This window comes from Gossypium raimondii, chromosome 4 (assembly GCF_025698545.1).
Source record: "Gossypium raimondii isolate GPD5lz chromosome 4, ASM2569854v1, whole genome shotgun sequence".
Lineage (NCBI taxonomy): Eukaryota > Viridiplantae > Streptophyta > Magnoliopsida > Malvales > Malvaceae > Gossypium > Gossypium raimondii.
In genome coordinates this window covers 13,496,650-13,524,255 of record NC_068568.1, presented here as the reverse complement: position 1 = coordinate 13,524,255, position 27,606 = coordinate 13,496,650, and the positions used below count along the sequence as shown (strand labels likewise).

The window sequence follows — 27,606 nt, the reverse complement described above, 5'->3', positions numbered from 1 at the left end:
TTTATTTTTAAAATATTTTTTTTGTGTTTATTAAAAATCGGGCCGGGCCGGGCCGGGCTCGTACTTATTATTTTTTCCTGGGCAGGCAAAATTTTAGGTCCATATTTCGGGCCGAGTCGGGTCGGGCCCGGGCCTAAGAGTCGGGCCAAAATTTTTTCCGGGCCCGGCCCATGGACAAGTCTAGACGTAGGGGATGGCATGAAGGGGAAGAAGATGATGAACGGTAATGGAGGTAAAAAAAAAAGTAAAAAGTGATGATGTGGTGTGTTTGATGAGAATTCTCTAATAACAATGACCAAATTGTAAAAAACTTTTTATGTGACCAAATTAAAAACATGTTAATATAATTTTTTTTCAAAATTTTAATCAATAGTTTTCGACTTACACCAAGAAAATAACATTTAATTGGAGCCATGAAATGGGGCGGGGATTACTTCACTTAGGCATCGGGTTTGCAGCCCAATGGTGCAATACGCATTTGGGGTAGGCCTGGGTGATGGCCTGATGGATTCGGTGAGTGTGCGTACGTCCACAAATAAAATGAGTAAAATTTGGATCATATGACTACGTTTCCTTTTAAGCAAAACGACCCATCCCACCCCCCACCCCCCACCCCCACCCTCTTTCTATCTACATTCCTTCTCCAGCTCTCTCGTCCATCTCCATTTACGTTTGGTGCTAAAAACCAGTGAATCATTGAAACGTGTTCCAGCCTTCCACCTTCTACATTCGTTTTCAACTCTCCATTAAATGAAAAAATCCAAAAGGAAAAACAAATTATTCTAAAGGCTCCTTCATTTCTCCCCCTCTAGAAAGAACAAGAAAACCAAGAAATAAAAAAGCCATGAAACAGTTGCACAAGCAATCTAGCATGAACCATAGGCGGGATGAGGAGACCCCATCAACACAAACGCCTCCTTATTCACCCAAATCCTTAAAACACCCCAAATCTATCCCTAGATCCATTAACTATCTCTTCAAAGAACAACGCCTTCTTTTTATCCTCATCGGCATTTTGATTGGTTCCACCTTTTTCATCCTACAACCCAGTTTGTCTCGTTTGGGTCCCACCGATGCCCATTCCCCCATACGCAGATCTTTCTCCAAGGACAACACCGTCTCCTCCGGCGTCTCCGTTTTTTCCGATAACCACGACTCCTCGGCTTCCTTTTCATCCGGTACGAACAGGGCCGTTTATGGAAAGGTGGGCCGGGTACCTGTTGGGATCGGACGGCGGAGAATGAGGGTCGTGGTCACGGGAGGGGCTGGGTTCGTTGGGAGTCATCTTGTTGATAAGCTAATTGCTAGAGGCGATGAGGTGATTGTTCTTGATAATTTCTTCACGGGGAGGAAAGACAATTTGGTTCATCTTTTCGGGAATCCCATGTTCGAACTCATTCGACACGACGTGGTTGAGCCAATTCTCTTGGAAGTGGATCAGATCTATCATTTAGCTTGCCCTGCGTCTCCCGTTCATTATAAATACAATCCTGTCAAGACTATCATATCCTTTGCCATTGTTTATGCCAATTTCGGTTTACCATATTTATTTTTCTGGATTTTAATGTTGTTTCTGTCATGTTTATGTCAATTTGAGATCCTTTGACTTAGTGAATTACAAGACAAATGTGATGGGAACTCTTAATATGTTGGGGCTTGCAAAGAGAGTTGGGGCTAGGTTTTTGCTGACAAGCACGAGTGAGGTTTATGGCGATCCGCTTCAGCATCCACAGAAAGAGACCTATTGGGGAAATGTCAATCCAATTGGTAAAGTAGCTAGTGCTACAACAATTATTTGTTTTGGTTGCTTGTTTTCCTATTCATGTCGTCTATTGTTATCGTTTGGCTTAATCTGGTTAGGCGAGAGGAGTTGCTATGATGAAGGGAAAAGGACAGCTGAAACCTTAGCTATGGATTATCATCGAGGTGCCGGTGTCGAGGTATGGTTTTCTTGATTTGCTTGTAGGTTGAATACTGTTGGCATGTTTGATTTATGTACAATACATATAACAGGGTATCGAGCACCTCTCTAGAAATGATCATCTTCTAATATTTATAGCTATCATGTTCTAATATCTTTTACCCACATCCTGGAATCTTTGTAAGTACTGTTTAGCATACATTTATTCTCAAGCATTATGTAGAGATTACTTGGGAGTAAGTATTATAACCTTTGATGCTTAATGTGGGTGAGAATTATGATAGGTTAGTCGGTTTATAGATCCAAGTAGTGGCTTATTTGTGCTTCTGCTTCCGTAACCAGTCAACAATAGAAGAGGTTGGAGCTGATTTTACACTTTTATTTTAGTAATATGCTAAAAGAAACTATTACTAAACTGAGGTTGAGAACTGCAGTGTAAATGTGCTTTTAAAAAGTTTGAAGAAGATAAAATGTTCATTTTAGACAATATTATATATGGAATATCTAAACTTACTTTATAATAAAAGTATTAAACTATAATTTATTAAGTAATTAATATTATAATATATGAAATATATGGAATGCATAAACTCAAATTTATTAACATTTTCATATATGAAATATGAATACTTAAATTATAATAAAAATTATAACTGACTCAAAGGTAAAGTATCCTTATTTTCACATGTCTATTATTATTATTACAACTACTACTAGTACTACTGTACCATGTTATTACTATTTTGATATTAACAAATATTCAACTTAGAATATAATACAAATATAATAAAATAATTTGCGGTAACTCATTGTTAATACAATGATATATGTAATATAAGTTTTAAATGCTTTTAAGTAATTGATATAAATTGTTTGTAAAAATTAATTTGAATATATAAATCATATTTATATTTTACCATTAATATAAATGAGGGTCAAATTTATAATTTGGCACCCAAACTGACTTTTGAAAAGCTTTTGTTTGGCTTGAAAAACTATTTGTTTACAATTACTTTTGGCTTAAAAAGTTGGTTTCACTTAAAAAGCACTTTTGAAACATACTGATAAACTAGCCCTATATAGTTTACAGATTCTTTTTTAGTAGTGTGCTAAACGAATGTGTCAATGCGTTCAGAATGTATATAAGAGAACATACAACAGTAGTGAATCATCAATATTCTGAAGGTCCTATTTTGGTCAATTAATTGGAGCATTGAAGTGATCATCCTCATCCTTGGTCAAAACCCAAAAGATAAACTTTTATTGATAATGACTTGAACCTACATCTTGTACAATTTAATGCCTTGTGGTTCCTGTGTACTGTACAAGTGTTAGGTGCGGTGGTAAAGTACATTGCACTCCCAACAAGAGAACGCGAGTTCAAACCTTGGAGATAACATTGTTGGGAGAGACAGCCACAAATCCCTAACATTAACCGTAAAACGGACATGAAGAATACAAAAAATTAATAGTGTTTGTGAAAGGGAGATAAAAGAAGGTCATATGCCATGTGAAAGATCCCTTGCATGTGATGGTCAAATGATGATACTTGCGTTTGCAGGTGCGGATTGCTCGTATTTTCAATACCTATGGGCCTCGCATGTGCTTGGATGACGGGCGTGTTGTTAGCAATTTTGTTGCTCAGGTTTATTCGTCCTTCTAATTGTGTCATTTGTTTACTATAATAGTTGAGATTCGGATTATATGTACATATTCTATTAACTATCTTTGTTCTGCAGGCCATTCGGAAGCTACCAATGACTGTTTATGGTGATGGCAAACAAACTCGCAGCTTCCAATATGTTTCCGATTTGGTATGGCCATTTATTAACTTGTGTACATTTCCTTATGCTGCCTTTTTTTTGCTTGACATGCAAATGGGGAATGATTTAAGCATTTATTTTGGTGTTTGGATTATGAAAGCTGGGGAGAAGCATTAAGTTGAAAGAATTTCTGTTATTTTTCTCATTTGGATTAGAGCTTGGAAGAAAAACTAGTTTTTCTATACCATTAACTTGAATTGTTAAAAATCAGAGAATCAGGAAGTCAAGAACATGTGAATTCATAAAATGGAAGATGATTTCATACTGAAACTCATGAATGACAGGTGGATGGACTTGTTGCTTTAATGGATGGTGAGCACATAGGGCCTTTTAATCTGGGCAACCCAGGAGAGTTCACCATGCTTGAATTGTCGGAGGTTGTCAAAGAAACGATTGATCCAAGTGCAACGGTAGAATTTAGACCAAATACTGCAGATGATCCACACATGAGGAAACCAGATATCAGCAAAGCAAAAGAGCTGCTGAACTGGGAGCCTAAAATCTCCTTAAGAGAGGGGTTGCCTCTTATGGTGGGTGATTTCCGGCAGCGCATTTTGAACGAAGATGAAGGAAAAGGAGCTTAAAGAGAGAAGAATAACCAAAACAAGTATGTACAGTGTGAAGAGCATCTGTAATTTGCCAATTCATTTATTTTTATTATTATCATCTATGGGAAGATGTGTTATTCCTTCCTCTTTTATTATTTTATTTTTTATTAGTTCAAAGCGTTAACATCTACATTGTGCAGTTGTTCGCACGAAGTCAAGTTTTGTATTGATTGCTTTTTGAAGGCCTTTGGTGGCCTGGCTGAAGTATATGTTCATCTTCTTCTTGTTTTTGGTCCTGCTGCTTAGCTATAACCCTATTAAAGGCATTAGTAATGCCTTTGAAAGGCTGCACTTAGGCTTTGTTTGTAAGTTCAAGCAATAAAATAAAAAGAAAAAAATAATTTTGTAATTTCATTTTGAGCTCTCGTGTCTTTTCAGTACGCTAATCATCGTAATTTATTTGTGCTTATAAATTGTGTAAAATCATACTGATTGAATTTGTAATGGATTTACCTGAGAGTAAAATGGTTTACTTGATTTTTAGGGGTAAATTGTTTTATGGAAAAAAAATACTTTTTATTTGAAACAAACAAACCCTTAAAAGTTGGTGTGCCCAACCCATTTCATCTGCTGCTCAGTTTTATTCAAGAGTTCTTCTCATTTTCCATAATTTTCACAGATGTCCAACCCAAAGACAACAGCAGGCCTTTATTGTATTGCCCCCACCCATATGCCCTTTTTTTATTCTTGAATAAAGACTGATAGAAGAACTGCAGTTGGGGCCATACTTTTCTTGGACATCTATCATTTATTCTTTAATTGAGAAGAATCATGTAAATTTACTAAAGCATTTTTTTAGAGATGAGCTGATGTCAATCATGACTTCCTTTCAATGGAAGTCTTTTGTCATTACACTTGAAGCTCCAGTGATGACAAGTAATAAAACATCTAATTTAAATCTAAAATTTATGAAGAGAAAAGAATGGCAGGTTGGTGGCAAAAGCAAAGCATAGTCAATAAGCAAAGGGACCCTATATTATTTTCCAATAACAAAAGCCCTAGTGATGGAAGAATGAGAAAAATCTGTTGGCAAATATATGAAGAGCTCTTGAATTGGTCCAAAATTAAAAGGGGTTGGGAATATAAAAAAGAGTCAAAAGAAAAGAAAAGAAAAGGCATTTCCAAGCATCTGATTCCAGTTGATAATGTGAATGGGAATTTGAAGATGAGCATATGTTCCATAAGAATCTGAATAAAATCATGAATGTTAAAATGTTTTTGATAATAATTGTGTGAAATGCAGGAACACCACTGGGCCTGCTCCTGCTTGTGTTTAGTGCAATAAGGGAAGGGGGGGGGGGGGGCTTGGTTTTAAATGGACCACAATATGTTCTTAATTCTTCCTCAACTACCTCATGCGTTATTATGGTATTAAAACTCAAATAATTTGGAATTAAACAGCAAAAAACTAGACACTAATTTAATGTAATAATCCATGATGTTTTGCTCTGTAAGCGTCCTGCCATGGTTGCTGTATGATTTTTACCGTTGCTTTGTCTCATATGACCCCTTATTTTGCTCTTTCAAAAACATTGAATTCACAGACAATGGACTGATAATGTAGGCCATCCCCCCCACCTGCACAACAAAGAAGACAAATTTTGATTTAATTTCTTTTACAGAAAAATATATTTTGATTAAACAAATCTAGTACTTGTTAATCTCCTCATTATAAATACATTAAACCATGCTCTGTAAAGAAACATAAATATAAAAAAATTCCCATTTCGTTTTGGTCACCATTTATAATTTAGTCACTAAATTATTCAAAAGCTGAGATTTTACATTACCTACGCCAATCCAATCCAAAACTATTTTTCCTTTTTCTAATAACAACAATATGAAAAGTTAAAATAAGGTTAATTTTTAGTCCAAAGTTAAAAGAGTTGCATATATTAAAAGCAGCCACAAGAGAAGAAACCAGCTCTCTACTTTTGGTGTTTTTCATTCATTAAGTTTGTAACATTACATAAAGATGAGATTCTTCAATTGTATTTGGTCCTTGTAGTGAAAGAATCTAAATTACCTAAAATTTTGATATAATTGTTTTTAAAAGATAACATTTATGGATTCCAAGATACAAATCCCAACACATGTAACCCCTTTCCTTATCTCGGATTATAGTCCTGGACTTGAGCATAAAGGCAAAACAACCCATCTCCTTTTGGAACTTGCTTTCTCTTCTTCTAAGGCCACTAGTTTATCCTCCACAGCTACACAAAAAATATGAAGAAAATGGATATTTTTTGTGCATCCCAAGCTTCAACAGCCGTATGTTTAAGCATGGATCAAGCAGCTTCCTCCTCTTGTTCCTCCGCATCCGCCGTCCAACTCGGCGGTCGAGCCATCGACCGTCACAACCCCATCATTCGAGACGCCAAAAGGTTTACCAGAACTCTACCTTCTAACCCTTGTACATCTCAGCCACCGCCGATCAATCCTTTGCCTTACCATCAGCTTAAGAAGAATGAAAAAAAGTGTTCAAGCAAGTCAAGCAATGATCATGCAAGAAAGGGTTCTTCTTCTTCTGGTGTGTCAGCTAAGTTGAATGATCATAAGAAGAAGAAGAAGGGTTCGTCTAAGAACAGTACATCGAAGCCAAGTGAAATTAAAGATGCAGAAACTGGTAGGAAAAGCTTTGCCACCAAGGCGGTTGATTTCGTCACCCCTCCTGGTTCCACTAGGTATCTATTGGGTGATAATAATAATTCTGGGTTTTTCGATGGAAGACCGGATTATGATCCAGTTTGGGCATTGGTCCCTGCTGAAACAAGCAAGATTCAAGCCATAAAACAAGATCAATCCATTGTTTCAAAACCTTCTTCATCATCTCCCCCAGAGAAACCTTCTAAAGACCAGGTTTGCTCCCTTCCTCCTAACTGGTTAAAATGTAGTTTTGGTCCCTACACTATGCTCCAATTTTAGATTTAATTTAATGTTTTAGTTTAACCCTCTAATTCTATAAGATCATGACTTAGTTTAACCCTCTAATTACAAATGTAAACACAGTAGAGGGACCAAAACTATAATTTGATCCCTCATAATTCATCCCTATCAAATACCCTGAAAAGAAAATATTGCAGCTAAATCTTGCAATCTGAAAGCTATAAAAAATTTTGGGTTTCAGGTAGTGGTTTTAAGAGTGTCATTACACTGCAAAGGCTGTGAAGGAAAACTGAGGAAACATTTATCAAGAATGGAAGGTATATATGTTTTTGTAAATTGTCTGTCATCTCCATTAATTAGTTTACCTTAATTTTTTTTTTCCACATAAAAATTTACAGACAAGTTAAAAAAGTTTCTATTTTCAGGTGTTACATCATTCAACATCGACTTCGCAGCTAAGAAGGTGACAATCGTTGGAGATGTAACGCCATTAGGGGTATTGGCTAGTGTTTCAAAGGTAAAGAGTGCACAGTTTTGGACATCCACCATGCCTGTTGCTGCTTCGTCTGCAAATATGACAAACAAGTAGAGCTTGTCTCTATTATGAACTCTGAATGGGAACAAAACTAAAGAAAAATAAACTAGAATTGGCTTGTGGAACTGTGTTGTTTTTTTAGTTATCTGTAAATGATGAAACTTTGTATTTGATGAACGAATCAGAATCTCTTTTATCTTAGAACAAAGTGAAAAAAAAAAAGTAGCCGATTTTTGTTGGGATGGTATGGTGAAAGCGAGCATGAGAGAATATAATGTTGGAACAATTTTGCTTTGGGTTTAAGAGTTCAGCTTAATTTCATCTACTTTAATGTTGGTTGGAGGGAGTGATGAATGCTGATGGTAAGGCAAGTCCAAATATAAATTGTTTATACGCTAGGTTATATCGAGTTTGATTGGGTAGTATTATTTATATATTTTCTATAATTAAATTCAAATAAAAATATTTTTAAAAGTATATAATTAAATTCAAAGTAAATTTGGGGATAAAACCCGAAGGTGACCCAGCCATCGATAGGTGTAGGCTCATTCAATAGTCTATCTTTATTCTCTTCCCTCTTATAATAACAATTCTTTGGTGATACATAACAACAGTATTCCATGCACCATTGGATGGCAAAAAATAAAATCATTATTTTAATAATTTTTTATTCATATATATTATAATAAATTGATTCTAAAAATGAAAGTATAACTTATTAATTTGTAATATCTATTATTAACTACTTTATATTTTATCATATTTAATAAAATTTTGGTAATCATATTTTAATATTATTATATTATAATTATAAAACTATTTTAATAAATTAGACTACAAATTTTAACCTAATTTATAGTAATAAATTTATATATTTAATAAATAGGGTAAACTACATCTAAGATCACTAAACTATTAGTGAGTTTACATTTTAGCCACTTAATTTCAAAAAGTTACAAAATGTTTTTTGAACTATTCAAAAGTTTTTATTTAAGTCACTGAGCTATTCAAATGTTTTTATTTAAATCACTGGGTTGTAAATGTTTTTTAAAAGTCCAACTAACAAGCTCTAAGCTACAATTCAACAATTGGTACGGTGGATTAGTACCCATCGACAAGTAGAAGAACAGACCTTAGATCCAAGTCGATCCGACAGTCAGTGTCGGAGATCGAAGAAGAAAGTTTTTTGAATTTTAGTTCACATATTCGTGAAATTCAAAGTTGTTTTATAAAAAAAATTGAATTGTAGAAGAGAATGAGAATGAGAATGAGAATGAGAGCTTTTGTTTGATGCAGGTGGTGCGAACAGAGAAGACTATACAATAGTGATTTTACCAGCATAGTGACTTAAATGAAAACTTTTGAATTGTTTAGTGATCATTTTGTAATTTTTTGAAATTGAGTGACCAAAACGTAAATTTTATAATAGTTTAATGACCTTGAGTATAATTTATCCTAATATAACTTATTTAAGTTTTCATAAGATTAGTAATAAATAAAATATTAATTTTTATGAGAGGATAGGGGTGAGCGTTCGATCGAATTGAGTGAAAAAATTTCGAGTTAACGAGTCCTATTTTATCATTCTAACTCGATTTGAATTTTTTTCAAATCGAATCGAGTGAAATGAAATTCGAGTTGAGTCAAGTGAAATTGTTCAAGTTAAATTAAAAAAATTAAACATGTCAAATTAAAATCTTGTTACAGTATAACTAATTCCATGTTAGAGCACATAAATTTTAAAAAAATTTCAAAGAAAAATAATAATAATAATAATAATAATAATAATAATATATTAGTATGATAAACTTGAATCATTAATTAACTTATTTAGGTCCCAAAATTATTATTTTAGACTTTCTTTATATATTCTTTAGAATTTTTATAAATATTTTGAATTTTTAAAAATTATTTTAAATTTTTTATTGTAATTTTTGTTGAGAGAGACCAATTTGCTCATTTTCAAAATTGACATGGACCAAAGGAGAATTTACACCAATTTGATAGTCGAATTATTCGAGTTACTCAAATTGAAAAATTCAACTTGACTTGAACTCGAAACTCGAATTACTTATTGGAATTGACTCAAATAACTCGAACAACTCGAAATTCAAATTCTTTTTAAATTGTTTCGAATCGAATCGAATTTTATTCACCCGTATAAAAGAGTAGAATTATATCTTCATTTTAGTCCTTATGAATTATTTGATGAAACCAAACAATATAACACTATAAGTCATGTATTCCTTCCATTCACTAATTATTTCTACATTCCATTTTCATATTACACCATCCATGTTCTCTTTTAATTAAAAAGAAAAGTGAAAGTGTGGTTAGGCCAATGCCATGATTCTCCCACATTGTTTTGATACTGCAAATCCCTTTGAGCTTCCCTATAATATATATTTCAGTAAAACTAATGAATTTTAAGTGTTAGCTCAATTGTTTAACACTTCTGTTTTTTGGGTCAACATACACATCTTTTATAAAACTTTTAAAGATTGACAAACTGAAATAAAAGATAATTTTATCACTATGTTTTCTTTTTATACATTTAATCTCACTTCTACTTTTTGAAATGTGCTTTTCTTAATCCTAAGCCTTTTTCTTTTAATTATTATTATAAATTGATGGGCCTTACTTTTTAAAACATGTAGCAATCTCTTAGTATTTTTGTACAATTCAACAAATATTGTACATTTTTCATTAAATGTGCAAAAAATTAAGCATTTTAAAAGTACAAATATTAAATATGACCAAGTTATTGTAGATAAACTAACTCCACTTAAAAGATTAGAATCGAATCAGATCGATCGGTCGAATTGATTGAATTGGAAGCCAATCGAGGTATTGGTCCAGATAGATGGGTTGATCGTTTGACCTGCAAATCAGTACAAATTGATTCAATCGAGGTAAAAAAAAAACTACTTGAACTAGTTTCCTCTATTTTTTTAAAATTTATTACTTTTTTAATAATTTATTTGATTAAATCAGACAAACCGAAAACGAGTGACCTAACCGGTTCGACCGCCAATCTAGGTAACAATTCCATTATACGTCAGTTGTCGTCAAGCGTAAAACTGTGTGATTTTGCTTTGACATTCTCCTTGTTGACGTAGTATGAGTTTGTTATGCTTTAGTGATCTTTTAGTAGTTCCCTTGGTGGATAAAAACGAATGGTCTCTTGCGGGTGGTACAAAGTAAACAGATGGCTAGCCACGAATGCCCATTTGAGTGATCACTGTCAAGAATATAAAGTGGGGAACCATCTGTGAGTACCGTCTGAATCATTACTCGTGCTGCCACATATTCAAGCTGAGGTAGGTATAACATTCCTAATTAAAAAAAGAGAGTAAGTTTTTTTGAATTTTAACACTTTGATACCCGTAAACCATAACTTCTTTTGTAAAACAAAAATAGATAAACTATTATAACTACAACTTTTAGGCTTCCATGCTAATGAAGTATCTAACATTAGACCCAACTTTAACTTCTGCAAACTGTTTAATAATGGAGCCCTGGAAAAAGTACAAATTCAGGTGGTAAAAGAAAAAGCAAAAGAAGATAAAAAGCCATTGTAACACTCTTTCTAGTAACTATTGGTGTATTCAAAAGTTAAAGGCATAATTGCAAAAAAAGCCCTCAACCTTTGGGGCCTTTTGGATATATGCCCCTAACTTTTTTATTTTTTGAAATCGGCCCTTAATGTAACAGATTTTTCAGATATCAACCAATTGAAATGGTAACCGTCAGTTGACCGTTAGTTAACAGCCAATAAAAAAATGGGTCTATGTGGCATTCCAATTGATTGATGATGTGGCAGACATTAAAATAATAACGCTGGCGTGGCAAAAAAATTAAACAAATTTAATAAACATAAAACAAAAAAACCCTAAATCCCCAGACCCCCAAATTCGAAACTTTTTTCCCAACTTCTAAAATCCCCAAATCGTGAAATTCTCCAAATCCATAACCTCTGAAATCTTCATTGAATCTTTAAAATCTTTAAATCCCTAAATCGTTAGCATTTCGAAATATTCTTGAAATCCCTAAAACTTTTACGAATCAAATCATTGAATCCCTAAAACTTTTAGGAACAAAAAAGCTTCAACAATCGTGAGCAGTTTCCGTAACCCAAAATCAAAAGGTAGGTGCTTTCGTATTTGGTTTGTTGGGAAAATAAATTCTATTTTTGGTTTGATTTGTTGGTCATTTGTGATTTATTATTGCAATTTCAGTGCCACAATGTAGGGTTTGTTTTGTCGATTTGTGATACGACAGTGGTCCTAATGTTGTTGATAAAGCTGTTGTTAAAATTGTAGATGTTATTTGTGATTTATTATTGCAATTTGAGTGCCACAATGTACAGTTTGTTTTGTTGATTTGTGATGCGACAGTGGTCCCGATGATATTGATTTTTGTTACCCAAGAAAAAAGATGTTAAAATTGTAGACATGTGTTACTGTTTTGTATTGTATTCACAGAAGTGGTCTCGATGTAGGTAGTGAGTTTTTTAATGTTTTTTGCTTAGAAAATTGTTTGTTTATTCAAAGAAAATTGTTTTTTCTTAGAAAAGATGTTAAAATTGTAGACCTGTGTTACTGTTTTATTTTTTTAATGTTTTTTACTTACAATGTGTTACTGTTTTTTGCTGATGTCATCAAATGAGGAATATTATATTATTTTGCATGTGGGTAGGCACTTTGTAAAGGACCCATATGTTAGATATGTAGGTGGGGAAGTGATTAGGCTTAAAGAGGACCCAGACACATTATCTTATTTTGAATTATGTAAAATAGTGAAAATTGGGTTAGGGTTTAACATTGTCATGTTAATATATTTTCATGAGTCTGGCACAGTAGGGTTACAAAATAATCTAAGGGTGATTTATGATTACACTTCCACCATAGCCATGTTAGACTTTTGGGTCAAGTTTAAAGAGATTGACTTATATGTTGAACATGAGGTTGATAACCCTATAATTGTAGGTGAAATTTTTCTGTTGACTATTGAGGAGGGTGATGTTGAAGGGGTGGAAGTTGATGGGGAGAGTGATGATGAAGGAGTAGAAACTGATGGTGATGGTGATTTAGAAAAGGTAGAATCTGGTAGGGAGGGTGATGTAGGAGAGGTACAAGCTAATGGGAAGGGTGTGTTTGCTACTGGCATTGAGGTAGATGAGTATATTGGTATGGGAAGTGGTGGACATATTAGTTTAGGGTCTACTGTTGGAGAGGATAATATTGCTGAGAGAAGTAGTGGAGAAGAGGATGGTTGGGTTCGATGAAGATGAAAAACATGAAGCTTGGTTGGGTCCGATGAAGATGAAGAACATGCAAGTTTCCCTTATACAATAATAAGTTAAAATTTAGTCTGGGAATATTGTTTAAGGATGGCAAACATTTTAAGTGTGCAATTTGAAAATACTCCAAAGAATGTAGAAGACAACTAAAGTTTATTAAGAATGAACCGAAAAGGGTTGTTGTGAGGTGCATTGCTTCCCCTAACTGTTCATAGAGAATTAGGGCTAGCTACAGTCCTGTTGCGAAATGCTTGTAAATAAAAACGTTTCAGGATAAGCACCATTGTTTGGTTACTTTTAAGAATAAAATGGTGACTGTTGCTATGGTTGCCCAACATTTTGAAGCAACTATCAAGGATCACCTTAAGATGAAGCTGCGGGAAATTCAAAGAAGATGTGTTTCTAAGATGTATGTAAATGTGACCATTGACTATTGTTATAGAGTAAAGAAAATAGTGAATGAGAAAATGGTTGGGAATCATAAGGAGAAATTTGGCTTGCTATGGGACTATGCTCATGAGTTAAGGTCAAAGATGCCAGGAAGAATAATAAAAATGGCTGTTCAAAGGGTGACAACAGACTCTGTTCCTCATTTTAAGAGGTATTATGTGTGCTTTGATGCACTAAAGAGAGGTTGAAAAGTGGGGTGTAGGCTACTCATTGGCTAGATGGTTGCTTCCTAAAAGGCTCATTTAAGAGTGAATTTCTCACAACTGTTGGAAGGGACGCAAACAACCAAATGTTCCCTATTGCATGGGCTGTGGTTGAAGTGGAGTGCACTGATTCATGGGCATGGTTTCTCAGTCTCCTATCAATTGATTTGGGCTTAGAAGATGGGTATGGGTACATAATTATCAGTGACCAACAAAAGGTTAGTAAATATGCAATTTTAAGCTTGGTATTATTTTTTAATCTATTATTTATATTTAACTAAAATTTTCTAACAATCTATCTCGTTCATTATTTTGAATTAGGGCCTTGGGATTGTAATTTCTAACATACTACCAAGGGTAGAGCATAGGAATTGTACGAGGCACGTGTTTGCAATTGGTCAGGGAGGAAGTTAGAGAAATCTTATGAGTGATTTCTAGCATATTGTGAAGTGCACAACTGAAAGGGAGTGGGAGGATATATGTTTAGCACTGGAGAAGAAAGATAAGGATGCTTACGATAATTTGATGAAAAAGTCTCCAAAGATGTGGACTAGGGCATTTTTGGGGACTACTTGTAAATCAAATATAGTTGACAACAATTTGTGTGAAGCATTCAATTCAAGCATTGTTGAAGCTAGGTCAAAAGAATTATCAGAATGCTTGAGGATATTAGGACCAAGATGATGACTAGGATAGTACAAAAAAGGAAGTTATGTAATGGATCGAAGCAAAATTATGGTCCATTGGTGAAAGCTAAGTTTGATACCGGCAAGAAAGACTGTGTAGAGTGGCAACTGATATGGAATTGTGAAAATGGATGTGAGTTGAGGAAAGGAAGTTATCAATATACAATGGACCTAAGTCAAAGGATATGTAATTGTAGAAGTTGGTACATTAGTGGGATTCCATGTTCCCATGCATGTGCTGCCATGTATCACTTAAGGCTTCAACCAGATGAATATCTGCATGAATATTATCACATTGATACCTACAAGGAAGCTTACTCTTTTCCAATGCAGCTCATAAATGGGCCACATGATTGGGAAAATTTTGTATTGAGCCAGTGCTACCTTCTATTGAAAAGAAGATGCTTGGGAGGCCCAAAAAGAATAGGAGGATGGCCAAAGATGAACCAAAGAAATTAAAGCCTGGTCATTTGAGTAGGAAATGTCTACTCATGACATGTACTCAATATGGCCAACATGGCCATAACAAGCGGTCTTGCACAAATTTGAAACAGGTACAGTGTTGTTATTCGGTTATACATATTGAGTAAATTTTTTATTTTATTTTATCTAACCAATGATTATGGTCTATTTTTTGCAGCAAGATACACAACCACCTAAAAAAAGAAAGGAAATCTTCTGTTAAAATGTCAACTACCTCAGATAAATCTAAGGGAAAGTAAACATTTTATGTAAGTTTCTTGCTTTTACTATTGATCAAACATTATATATTGTGTTAATATTAATATAAAATACTCTTGTAGTCTGGTAGAACCACAAGGAGCATGACGACAGCTTCATGCCAAGATGGTAGTGGACAAACTTCTTCAACACCCAAGTTGCGAAATAACAAGTGAAATGCTCCTTTCGACCACTTGGGAACATAAGAATCAGTTGCAGGAAACATGAGTAAATCACCGTTATTTTGTTTTGAATGGCTTCTGTTGTTTGTCTTGTGATTCACTACTTGCTTTTGAACTTGTACAATCTTACATGGAAAAAATACAACTTCATTATATATATTTATTGTGTTTTCTCTGGAACTAGGGATGCTATCCTTTTCTTTATGTTGTATGCTAAATCATGCCATAATTCACTTCATGACTGTGTATATAACCTTCTATAAATATGTCCATAAAAACACAAGTCTCTTATTGCAATAGTTTTCTGTCTGCGAAGTTCCTTTGTCAAGAAAATCATTTTATCCAGGGTGCCATAATTCATTTATCTATTTGTATCTGTTTCTATTTCGTAGGACCATCTCACGATAGCTCATGATCTAAAAAGAACAGTGTAAGGTATTTTGCCTACAACATTTTGGTTTTAGAATAGAAGATCGTAGTCACATTTTGAGCCTACAACATTCTGGTTTTGGAATACACCATTGTTGAATGTTATTTTGTTGTATTGAAAACCAATATGTTGGTTTTTTTTTGGTTCATGTATAGCTTACTCACATTCTGGTTTTTGGCTTGTATAGCATGAATAGTGTATAGGGTGAATGGTGTATAGACTAATCATATGCTTTTGTAAAGTACATTTATCCAAATTGCAAAGGGGAAATCATATGCTTAAATGATCAAATTTGTCTTCTTAGTCTTATGTTTATTGTTACTGCATTATTTATTAAGCTAAATTAAATTAGGCATAAACAACAAATATTAGCCATTACTTCCAATCATTATGTTAAATTACATAAAAAAAACAACCAATATTGGTTAATCAACATTTGCAACTGCTAGCTGCATACATTTATCCAAATCGCAATGGGGAAATCATATGCTTAAATTATCAAGGTCGTCCTTTTAGTCTTATGTTTATTGTTACTACATTATTTACTAAGCTAAATTAAATTAGGCATAAACAACAAATATTGGTCATTACTTCCAAGCATAATGTTAAATTACATAAAAAACAACCAATATTTGTCAATCAACATTTGCAACTGCTAACTGCATATGCCTCTTACCATTACTGCCAAAAAAGAAACCTATGGTGATCCATACAATACATAACATAGAGCAAGAAAATAATATCTTATACATTGCCTTCTCTTTCTTGATAACTTAATTTTTTGCTTCATGGTCAACATTTTCTTCCTTAATGCTACTTCTCCTTCAACACCACAAATTGATCTACCTCCTTCAACCTCAATGTCAACAACACCATTGCCACCATTATGGTTATCATCAAATGCAACCAAATCCATAACGTTCTTTCTAATTGCTAAATTATCCTTCAAAATATTTCGTTCACTATCACGCAATTGACGCAGTAACTCAGTGCACGGTCACACATTTTCCCATCATACCACTTGAAGAAATTACAACCACCGTCCTACAAACAAATCCCAATTCAGCCAAATTGAAATAATCCAAAATGAAAACAAGACAAATAGTGAGATTTATGAAATCATCAAAGTTGAGCTCAAGCTCAATTTGCAAATAAAAATTCTTCACTTACCCAAAAATTTGAACAACCATAAAGTCTCCTCCCTAGATTAAAATCGCTCCATGAAGTGTCTCTTGGAGCTAACTTATTGCAGTGACATTTTACTGCTGGACCATCGTAGACATACTCCCCTCGCGATGAAGCAACAATATTTGCATATGACGATTTTTTCTTCAAACCATTTGAACCATGCATTACCCAACCTCTAGATTGACTATGTGAACTATGTGAATCCATGATTTCAGACAACAAGGAAGAAAAATAATAATTTCCAGAAAGATTAAGGATTTCACGATTTGGTTCTAAGGGATTAGGGATGTAGAAAAATCCCTTGATCAATTATTCAAAAAAAAAAAAGATCCCATCACAAATCGACAAAACAAACCCTACATTGTGACACTAAAATTGCAATAATGAATCACAAATAACCAACAAATCAAACCAAAAATGGAATTTATTTTCCCAACAAACCAAATAAGAAAGCACCTAACTTTCGATTTTGGGTTATGAAAACTGCTCACGATTGTTGAAGCTTTTTTTGTTTCTAAAAGTTTTAAGGATCCAACGGTTTGATTTGTAAAAGTTTTAGGGATTTCAAGAATATTTTGGAATGCTAAATGTAATACCCAATTATTGCCCGGGGCCCAAACTTAATACAAACCCAAATACAACACTTAGCCCAAATACTTTTAAACCCAAAAAATGGCCCAAAATACAATAGTTCAACATTGGCCCAATACCTAGCCCTAACAATCTTCAACAATGAGAACCCTAAGCGAGTAGCGGCATACTTTGTCGCAAAGAACTGTTCCATCGCTTACGTCGTCGTTTCAGACGTTCAACAAAGACCTTGCACAAACGCCCATTTCCACGATCTCCTTCACATGCAACAAATGATCAATAACAGTAGAAAATAGGATAAAAAATGTAAAGGGGGACAGATTTTTGGGATCGAAAGTTAAAGAAAATAAAAGAAAGCAGAAAAGCAAGGCTTTTGGAAAAAATATTGTATGAACATTAATAAGAAAATACAAGAGAAAGAAAAGGATTTTGGGAAGGTAATAGATTTTGTTTTTCTTTCTGTTCTTTTATTGTTTTCATTTGATTTTGTTTTCCTTTGTTTTTGAAAAAATAATAAACGGAGAAGGGAAGGAAAGGATAACTTACCGTCGTCGGGCGCCCTCGTTCGTCGTTATTTGGTCGGGGTTAGGAGAATGGCAGAGAAAGGGAGGCTGCGGCGCAAATCTTCAAATGGCAGAAGGGAAGTGATTTTAGGGTTCTAAAATGGGATTATATATGGTTCAAAATGGACTATTTTTGCCATTAGTCCTCATGATTTTTGGTGCTTTTAAAATTAACTTATTTATTTGTTCTAAATCTGACTGCACCTTTTATTTTCATTTCAAATTGGTCCAATAGTGTGCAGCGTTTTAGGGTGGGTTGGAAAATTACTTTTTCGTTCCTTTATCTATTGCACCTGTTTTAATTTACTCCATTTCTTGTTTTTATTTTCAAAATTCGGCATTCAACTTCTATTTGATATTTTAATTTAGTCCTTAATTTGTTTTTTAGTTTATTTTTATTATGTTATTTTTATTGTTTATTACTGTTAATTATCATATTATTATTGTATGTATATATGTGTGCATATAATATATATATATATATTAAATGTTTTAAATATATATGTAGTAATGTATTTTGTTATTATTATTATTACAATTTTTTTGTATATAGTTTATATATATATGTTATATACATTCATATTTTATAATTATTTATATTTTCCTGTTTTATAATTCATATGTTTATACAATTTTATAATATGTACATATCATAGATTTTATTATTATTTTATTTTTCTTAGCCTTATATACATATGTATGCGTATATACTTTTATAATATATATATGTTTTCTATATTTTATGATCCAAATATTTTTATATATACGTATACATAGATATATATTATTCTATACCTTTATAAATATATTTTAAATTTTTTATATACATATGTCCATATTTTTGATAATTACTAATATATTATGTTTATTCATTATTATGTTTATTATTTTTTAAAATGCATGTACATTGTATTATTGATTCATTTTCGTGATTTTTGTATATATATGCACGAACGTTTTATCATACTTTAAAAGAAAGTATATTTTTGGTTTTGTTAATATAAAAATTGTTTTTTTTTAAAAACATTTTAATATTTGGCAATCATGATTCTCGAGAAAGATCGTGTCCTACTTACTGGATCGTGATCATTTTTTTCGATGAATTTAGCAAGCTAAGTATTTATTTCACAATAAATTTGCAATTTTCAAATAAAAGCTTATTCTCGGGAATGTAAAATGTCGGGTCCTAACTTACTGGTCGTGACATTTCGTCATCTCGAAATAAGAATTTCTAAAACAAAAAGTAATATTCGGTATTTTGAAGATTTAAAATATTGTGCCCTAACTTACTGGGTGTAGTGTTTTATTTCTTTGAAATGAGAATGTTTTGTCATTTTAATACATTCACGGGTTAAAATTTTTTAAACTCTTTTCAAATTTTCGACATCAAGATATTAAATAATCAAATTTGGTACCGATTTTTGGGCGTTACGAGGGTGCTAACCTTTCCTCGTGCGTAACTGACTCCCGAACCTGTTTTCTCAAATTTTGCAGACCAGAATTGTTTTTTTGGTGAGCCGATCACACCTTAATAAAGGATCGGTGGCGACTCCAATTTTTGTTTTTAAAGTCGATAACTTATTTTTGTTTTCAAAAAAATGGTTTTGACAGCTTGGCGACTCCACTGGGGATTTTTGAGAGTCGAGCCATAATTGATTATTTGGTATCTTTTTGTCGAGAATTAAAGATTTTTTAAACCATGATTTCCCTTTTGCATTCATTGATTTTTCATTGTTATATATTTGCTTGATTAGCTTAAGGCTGTTAGCTTATTTGCATTTTGCATTTCATGGTCAATTTTACCCCTCTAAGTGGGAGTGAGAAGCTAGTCCTTCGTGAGGTTTTCACCTCCGTGCAGGGTAGTGGATCGCTTTCGGGATACATCCGTACCTATGTCTTCGTGAGATTTTCATCTCCGTGTAGCCATAGGGAAATGTATTCCCCTGAACCGAACTCGGTCCATATGTGCCTATAATGGGTGAGGATCGAGGAATCTGTTGGTTCGGGTACCCTTACTCTAGAAGCCAAAACCGCATATAGTGAACCTTAGGAACTTACCCTAGGTAGAATTACTCTAAACCTTAGTAGATACCTGACTAGGAGTTTTTATTATTTCTTGATTGTATTGGATTAAATGTTTATACCTGATACTAACCCGTTTTGTTTTGTTTTTGATTGCATTGCATTTGCATTTTAGAAAAGAGATGTTGATTCAAGTTTGATTACTAATTTAGAAAGCCTATCATAAGAAAACGGGTTTCTTGATAAAATGGAAAATAGTACGGCTGCCTGAATATATTTCGAGAAATACAAGAAGGGTGATGGAGGAATACATGACTTTACTTCGTGCCTCAAGGTCAAGTTGATTGTTCAGGAGTTTCTAACATTCCAACTGCCTTAAAGAAGCTGAGGAGCATTGCGGGGATGGGCAGACGTTGGATTATAACCAAGATCAAGCAAAAAGGAGGTAGAGGAGATACCCCTTTTGAAGAATTCTCAAGATTTATCTGGGCATCCAGATGAAGAAGGAGAAGATGTTTTCACCTGGAGTATGAGGGCAAAGCCGTATATATATATCCGCTTTATGTAAAGAAATTTGTCTACTAGTAAAGTTTTCTAAATGGAATTGAATCAAAATCAACGTCTCTTTTTGCATTCATTCTCATACATCGCATCATATGCATTAAAAACTATTAAAGGGTTCTGATTAATTAAAATTATTCCTCAGTTAACCTAGAAACCAACCAGCCAACCCAGCACCGTTATGGTACAAGAGCGAAATTAAAAAATATGGACCAAAGGTTGGAAAAGCTCGAGCAGTTTCAAAAAGAAACGCAGGATCAGCTTCAGCAGCAAATGAAGGAACAACTCGAGAAGATTCAACAAAGTTTGATAGATAAAATGGAGAAATCACAAGGAAGCATGATGACAAAGTTAACGCAATTGTTGACTAAAGGAAAAGATAAGGGAAAGAGCCCTGTAACAAATATTGAAGAGGAATGTGAGGATGGACTCCAGTATCCTCCAGGCTTCACTCCTCTACATATGCAGCACCAAGTGGAAGTGTACCCCCGTAAATATTCTGTTACGATTAGGCCCCAACAATTTCAGGCCGATGCTTCGAGGTCAATGAATTTCCAGGTCGGATCAGGCTTTAGTCTTGAGAACAATCCTACTAATCCTATTATTCCTGATTTCGATGAAGCAGTTGAAAAAGAGAGAACAAAAGAGGAATTACCAAAGCAATTGGAGGAAAGATGGAAGTGGATTGAGGAGAAATTCAAAGCAATGGAAACTACTGAAAAATGCCATGGGATTGATGCTAAGGATTTAAGTTTGGTACCGGATTTAGTGCTCCCTCACAAGTTCAAAATGCCAGAATTCGAGAAGTATAATGGGACCAGTTGCCCTGAGGCCCACATTACCATGTTTTGTAGACGAATGGCTGGGTATGTTAATAATAAGCAGTTATTGATACACTGTTTTCAGGATAGCCTCACGGGGGCAGCGTCTAAATGGTATAATCAATTGAGCCGTGCTAAGATTAGTTCTTGGAGGGATTTGACACAGGCTTTTATGAAGCAGTACAGTCATGTGGCAGAAATGGTTCCTGACAGAATTACTTTGCAAAACATGGAGAAGAAGTCGACTGAAGGTTTCAGGCAGTACGCTTAGAGATGGAGGGAGGTTGCAGTTCAGGTCCAAGCACCGCTCCTTGAAAGAGAAATGGTGATGCTCTTTATAAATACGTTGAAGGCCCCATTCATCACACATATGTTGGGAAGTGCCACAAAAAGCTTTTCTGACATAGTTATGAGTGGTGAGATAATTGAGAGTGCCATTAGGAGCGGAAAGATTGATGCTGGAGGAAATAACAGAAATCAAGCCCCAAAGGAAGAAGAAAATGAGGTGAACAGCGTGAACATGTACAACAAATCGATTACGGTGAATCAGCCAGGAAAGGTGGTTACTAATCAGCAGGGTTCATCAAGACAAGAATCATGTGTGAAGCCAGGTACTGAGAAGCTCCAGTTCACACCAATTTCGATGTCCTATAAGGAGCTGTATCAAAGCTTGTTCGATGCGCATGTTGTTGCTCCTCATTACTTAAAACCTCCACAACCTCCGTATCCTAAGTGGTATGATGTGAACGCGCAATGTGACTACCACGCGGGAATTACAGAGCACTCAATAGAGAATTGCATTACCTTCAAAAAGCTAGTTGAAAAATTCATCAACATGGGTATTGTCAAGTTGGGTGACTCATCCAGTGCAGAAAATTCGCTACCTAATCATATTTGATAATGGGGTGTATGCGATGTATGAAGAGATGTTAGGAAGCGTTCACATCAATGACATACATGAAGACATAATTAAAAAGAGACCTTGTTAGATATTCACCCTTATAAATTTGGGAGTGTTTTAAATAAACAGACTGTAGAAGAAATCTCTATAGCATTTAGAGCTTACTTAGGGTAATGTTCAAAACACACTTGTTGCTTTTAGCCTAGAAACAATAAGAATTCCATTGTGAAATAGGCTCATGTTTGAACGTCATTATTCTATGAATACATCTTTGCATTCATTTTTGAGCCAATATTCTTTCATTCTTTTCGAATAATTCTAGATTCTTTCATTCTTTTGGATTTTCTTCCAAATCATTCATTCATTTAATTCATAATCATACTGTACAGATAACTATTCATAAATTTATACATTCTTTTGTATATTCTTTGGTATTTATTATGGGCCCCTAGATATCAATGACATGAATGACACTGCTACAGATTTAGAATCTCTTTTTGAGCGTGACATGTGTTTAGAGGGATCTCATGACTTTGAAGATGACATAGATCGTAGCCTATCTCCAGACTTGTTGAGGATGGTAGAGCAAGAAGAGAACAAATTTTACCTCTTGAAGGGACAATGGAGATTGTGACTTTAAGAGAACATGCATAACCGGAGAAACGAAGTAAGACCATGTTAAGTTACTTCAAGAGTTCAAAGATGTCTTCGTATGGTTATACCAGGATATGCCCAGGTTAAGCACTGATATTGTAATCTGAGCAATAGCACGTTAAAAATATACAGTATGTTCAAGATTCATATCATGAACGATGTAGTTAGAATTCTTTGTCGGGGCAATGCCTTCTTCTCTGGCTTATTCCGTTGAAGTCAAGTTGTCATTTTTCTGTATTCTTGTTGGATTTCATCCTAATTGAAGTGGAAGATCTTACGAGGAAGACCTTATCTGGAATAATATTGATTCTGATCGAAAGAAATGACCAGGACTTGCCTAATCCTATAAGTGCAGATTCAATCCAAAAAAAAGAAGAGAGAAAAAAACAAAAAAAGGGGAAAAAGAAAAGAAAAGAAAAGAAAAGAAAAAAGAACCCCGCTGGGGCAATGCCTTTCTCTTTAGCTTATCATAGTTTTCCATTGAAGTTGAAATTCTTTTTCTCCGGGTATTGGCTGAGCTGAAGTAGGATGAAGATCCAATCTCGATAAGATCAGTTGAACTTAATTGAAGGAAAAAGGCTATTCGTCACGGTCAGATGTACCAAAAACGGATAATGCGAGCTTACAACAAAAAGGTTCGTCCTAGAGAATTCCACGAATGAGACCTGGTATTGAAAAAGATCATTCCTCTACAAAAAGATTTAGAGAAAAATGAGTGCCAGATTGGGAATGTCCTTATGTTGTAAAGAAGACATTTTCCGGAGGAGCACTGATCTTGAGTGAGATGGATAGTAAAAACTTGTCTAATCCTGTAAACTCAGAATCAATTAAGAAATGCTTCGCTTAAAGAAGGAGATGACCAAGGTAAAAACCCGCAAAGGGCACTTTGAGTCGCAAAAAAAAAAAAGATGATGAGAAATGAAAAAGTGAAAAAAATGAAAAATTGAAAAGTAAAATGGAGAGGTTAAGGTGAAAACCCGTAAAGGGCGCCTTAGACCAAAGGGGATTTTAGTTGAAAACCCGAAAAGGGCGGTTCAAATATTGATTAGAATGGGCATGAGGTAATCAGAGCAGCTCAAATGTTGATTAGAATGGGGCATACTGTGATCTTGATATGCCTTAGTCAGCGGGTAAGGGTACGCGACATCTTGAGGCATCGACAGAGTAATGTAGATCTCCAAAACACATGTCAAACTCAAAATGGTCTTCAAGAAGTTTGTACAGAGAAGTTCAAGCTGCGACATCTGGTGCACCTCGTCTCCATACTATTTATTTTGAATTTGTTATTCTTTGAATACTTCATTCTTTTCCAAGATACGCATTCCCAATCAATTTCGTTGTTATCCTTCTTTACTATTTTTGATAATTTATTCATTTCGAGCTATGCTCAAAACTAACTTTATTCTTATCTATTGTTATGACATTTTTGCAAGCATGTTGCATTGGAATAATGATTAATGGACTAATAAAACTTTCACAAGGGAAGTTTTGCATATTACTCTAGAAGTTTCTAAACAATATAGGAGCCTGAAACAGGACTGTTGTTTATAACGCACTAGGTTTAAAGGTTGGAAATCTGAGAAGGAAAAGTCTAAATTAGGACTTTCTTTTTGATTTTGTTGTCGAATACATTGAACAAAATGACAGGATGATAGGTTGGTGGCAAGGCTTAGATGAACAAGCAAGCAATAATCACCAAGTAATAAAAAGGGGTTTCTTTGGAGAGAAGAATCCCTTATTCGTGCATAGGCGTTTTGTATGACACCCTGAGATTGGTATGAAAGACCAAAGAGCTTCACATTTTGCATTCTTGAATTGCGATAGATGAGGATTGAGAAAAGACCAATTTTTTCTACCATTGGGTTACAGCGGGAGAAAGATGGTACAAATTTTACGTCCCAATGGATGAATCTTTGAGGTTTACAGTGGGGGGTAATTTGATCAAGCGTTTCTTTAGAAATGTGATCCGAACAAAAGACGTTGTAGCACGTCAGTGATACGACTTTAATAAACTTCGAGTAATGACAACCTAAGCGGGATCATTCTCGGAGAGTAAAATTTTGCATTTATGCAAACACCATTCACACATGTCTAGTTAGGAGCATTTAATTCATTCTGATCATGATATCCTAATCACTAGGCATAATTAGGTTCATAAGTTGAATTATACAGGTCATGTTCCTCAGAGGACAAACCGGTGAAACTTCAGCCTTACCTTCCTAAGTTTGCAGCAGAGCAGACTGAATATAGCAGATCTTGCCTTCTTGTACTGACAACGAAGCAGATCGAAGATACCAGCCTTGTCTCCCTGGGCAGCAGTGGAGTAGGTCGAAAATGGCGGATCTTGCCTTCCTGTATTGACAGAGAAGCAAATTGAAGATTTCAGATCTTGTCTCCCTAAGCAGTAGTGGGGCAGATCAAAGATGGCAGATTTTACCTCCATGTGGTTACAGTGGAGTACATTGAAGCCAGTAATTTTACTTCCCTGGGAAGCAGCGGAATAGATTGAAGATTTCAGATCTTGTCTCCCTAAGCAGTAGTGGAGCAGATCAAAGATGGCGGATTTTACCTCCCTGTGGTTACAGTGGAGTACATTGAAGCCAGTAATTTTACTTCCCTGGGCAGCAGCGGAATAGATTGAAGATTTTAGATCTTACCTTCCTGCATAGACAGCGAAGCAGATCGAAGATGGCGGATTTTACCTCCTCGTGGTTACAGTGGAGTACATTGAAGCCAGTAATTCTACTTCCCTGGGCAGCAGCGGAATAGATTGAAGATTTCAGATCTTGTCTCCCTAAGCGATGAGTGGAGCGATCAAAATGATGATTTTCCTCCCTGTGGTTACAGTGGAGTACATTGAAGCCAGTAAGTCTACTTCCCTGGGCAGCAGTGGAATAGATTGAAGATTTTAGATCTTACCTTCCTGCATAGACAGCGAAGCAGATCGAAGATGGCGGATTTTACCTCCTCGTAGTTACAGTGGAGTACATTGAAGCCGTAATTCTATCTCCCTGGTTGGCAGTGGAATAGATTGAAGATTTCAGATCTTATCTCCCTAGACATTAGTGGAGCAGATCGAAGATGGCAGATTTTACCTCTCTGTGGTTACAGTGGAGTACATTGAATCCAGTAATTCTATCTCCCTGGGCAGCAGTGGAATTGATTGAAGATTACATATCTTATCTCCCTAGGCAGTAGTGGAGTAGATCAAAGATGGCAGATTTTACCTCCCTGAGGTTACAGTGGAGTACATTGAAGCCAGTAATGCTATCTCCCTGGTTGGCAGTGGAATAGATTGAAGATTTCAGATCTTATCTCCCTAAGCGGTAGTGGAGTAGATCGAAGATGGCAGATTTTACCTCCCTGCGGTTACAGTGGAGTACATTGAAGCCGTAATTTTATCTCCCTGGTTGGCAGTGGAATAGATTGAAGATTTCAGATCTTATCTCCTTAAGCGGTAGTGGAGCAGATCGAAGATGGCTAATTTTACCTCCCTGGGGTTACAGTGGAGTACATTGAAGCCAGTAATTCTATCCCCCTGGTTGGCAGTGGAATAGATTGAAGATTTCAGATCTTATCTCCCTAAGCAGTAGTGGAGTAGACTGATGACGGCGGATCTTGTTTCCTCGACATTGTAATTGGATAAATTGAAGAAGATAATCCTATTTCCCTGAAGTTTCAGTGGAGCGGATTAACACCACGGATCTTATCTCTATGAATTGCAAAGGAGCAGGTCGCGTCAACTTTCAGTGGAATAAATTGAAGCTACAAGTCATATCTCCCTAAAGTTGCAATGGAGTAGACTAAATATAGCAAATTTTGTTCTTTTGAGAAGTTACAGGGTACAAGTCCTACCTCCTTAATGTTGCAGTGGAGTGGATTGAAGCACCGATTCCTATACCTCTGAAGACGCGGTAGGTTGGAATGAGGCTACTTGAAGAGCGCTAAGGTTCAGTATGCCCGGGTAAAATTGGCCATCTTAAAGTCTTTGTTCTGTTCCCGTTACACAGCAACGAGCAAAGAAGGGCAGCTGTAATACCAATTATTGCCCGGGGCCCAAACTTAATACAAACCCAAATACAACACTTAGCCCAAATACTTTTAAACCCAAAAAATGGCCCAAAATACAATAGTTCAACATTGGCCCAATACCTAGCCCTAACAATCTTCAACAATGAGAACCCTAAGCGAGTTAGCGGCGGTGCCTTTGTCGCAAAGAAACTGCTCCATCTTTACGCGTAAATCGCTCAGACGTTCAACAGCATTGCACAAACGCCCGTTTCCACGTTCTCCTTCACATGCAACAAATGATCAATAACAGTAGAAAATAGGATAAAAAATGTAAAGGGGGACAGATTTTTGGGATCGAAAGTTAAAGAAAATAAAAGAAAACAGAAAAGCAAGGCTTTTTGGAAAAAAAATATTGTATGAACATTAATAAGAAAATACAAGAGAAAGAAAAGGATTTTGGGAAGGTAACAGATTTTGTTTTTCTTTCTGTTCTTTTATTGTTTTCATTTGATTTTGTTTTCCTTTGTTTTGAAAAATAATAAACGGAG

At 34.9% G+C, this 27,606-nt stretch overlaps 2 protein-coding genes across 4 annotated transcripts; both read left to right on the top strand.

Annotated features, from left to right (window-relative positions):
- The first annotated feature begins 613 nt into the window (after positions 1–613).
- LOC105768193 (UDP-glucuronic acid decarboxylase 1) lies at positions 614–4,706 on the top strand. Of its 2 annotated transcripts, none has more exons than XM_052629388.1 (6): positions 614–1,505; positions 1,621–1,767; positions 1,861–1,940; positions 3,483–3,566; positions 3,661–3,735; positions 4,029–4,706. In XM_052629388.1, the coding sequence occupies exons 1-6, from the start codon at positions 845–847 to the stop codon at positions 4,326–4,328; spliced, it is 1,347 nt and encodes a 448-aa protein (XP_052485348.1). In that variant the 5' UTR covers positions 614–844; the 3' UTR covers positions 4,329–4,706. The 2 variants fall into 2 exon arrangements, with proteins under 2 accessions (XP_052485348.1, XP_052485349.1); XM_052629389.1 differs by having other exon boundaries at positions 614–1,509; positions 1,625–1,767.
- Positions 4,707–6,373: 1,667 nt separating this feature from the next.
- On the top strand, positions 6,374–7,950 carry LOC105768194 (hypothetical protein). 2 transcript variants are annotated; one of them, XM_052629387.1, is made up of 3 exons: positions 6,374–7,211; positions 7,480–7,555; positions 7,651–7,835. In XM_052629387.1, the coding sequence occupies exons 1-3, from the start codon at positions 6,579–6,581 to the stop codon at positions 7,695–7,697; spliced, it is 756 nt and encodes a 251-aa protein (XP_052485347.1). In that variant the 5' UTR covers positions 6,374–6,578; the 3' UTR covers positions 7,698–7,835. The 2 variants fall into 2 exon arrangements, with proteins under 2 accessions (XP_052485347.1, XP_012443429.1); XM_012587975.2 differs by having other exon boundaries at positions 6,396–7,211; positions 7,664–7,950.
- Positions 7,951–27,606: the final 19,656 nt, after the last annotated feature.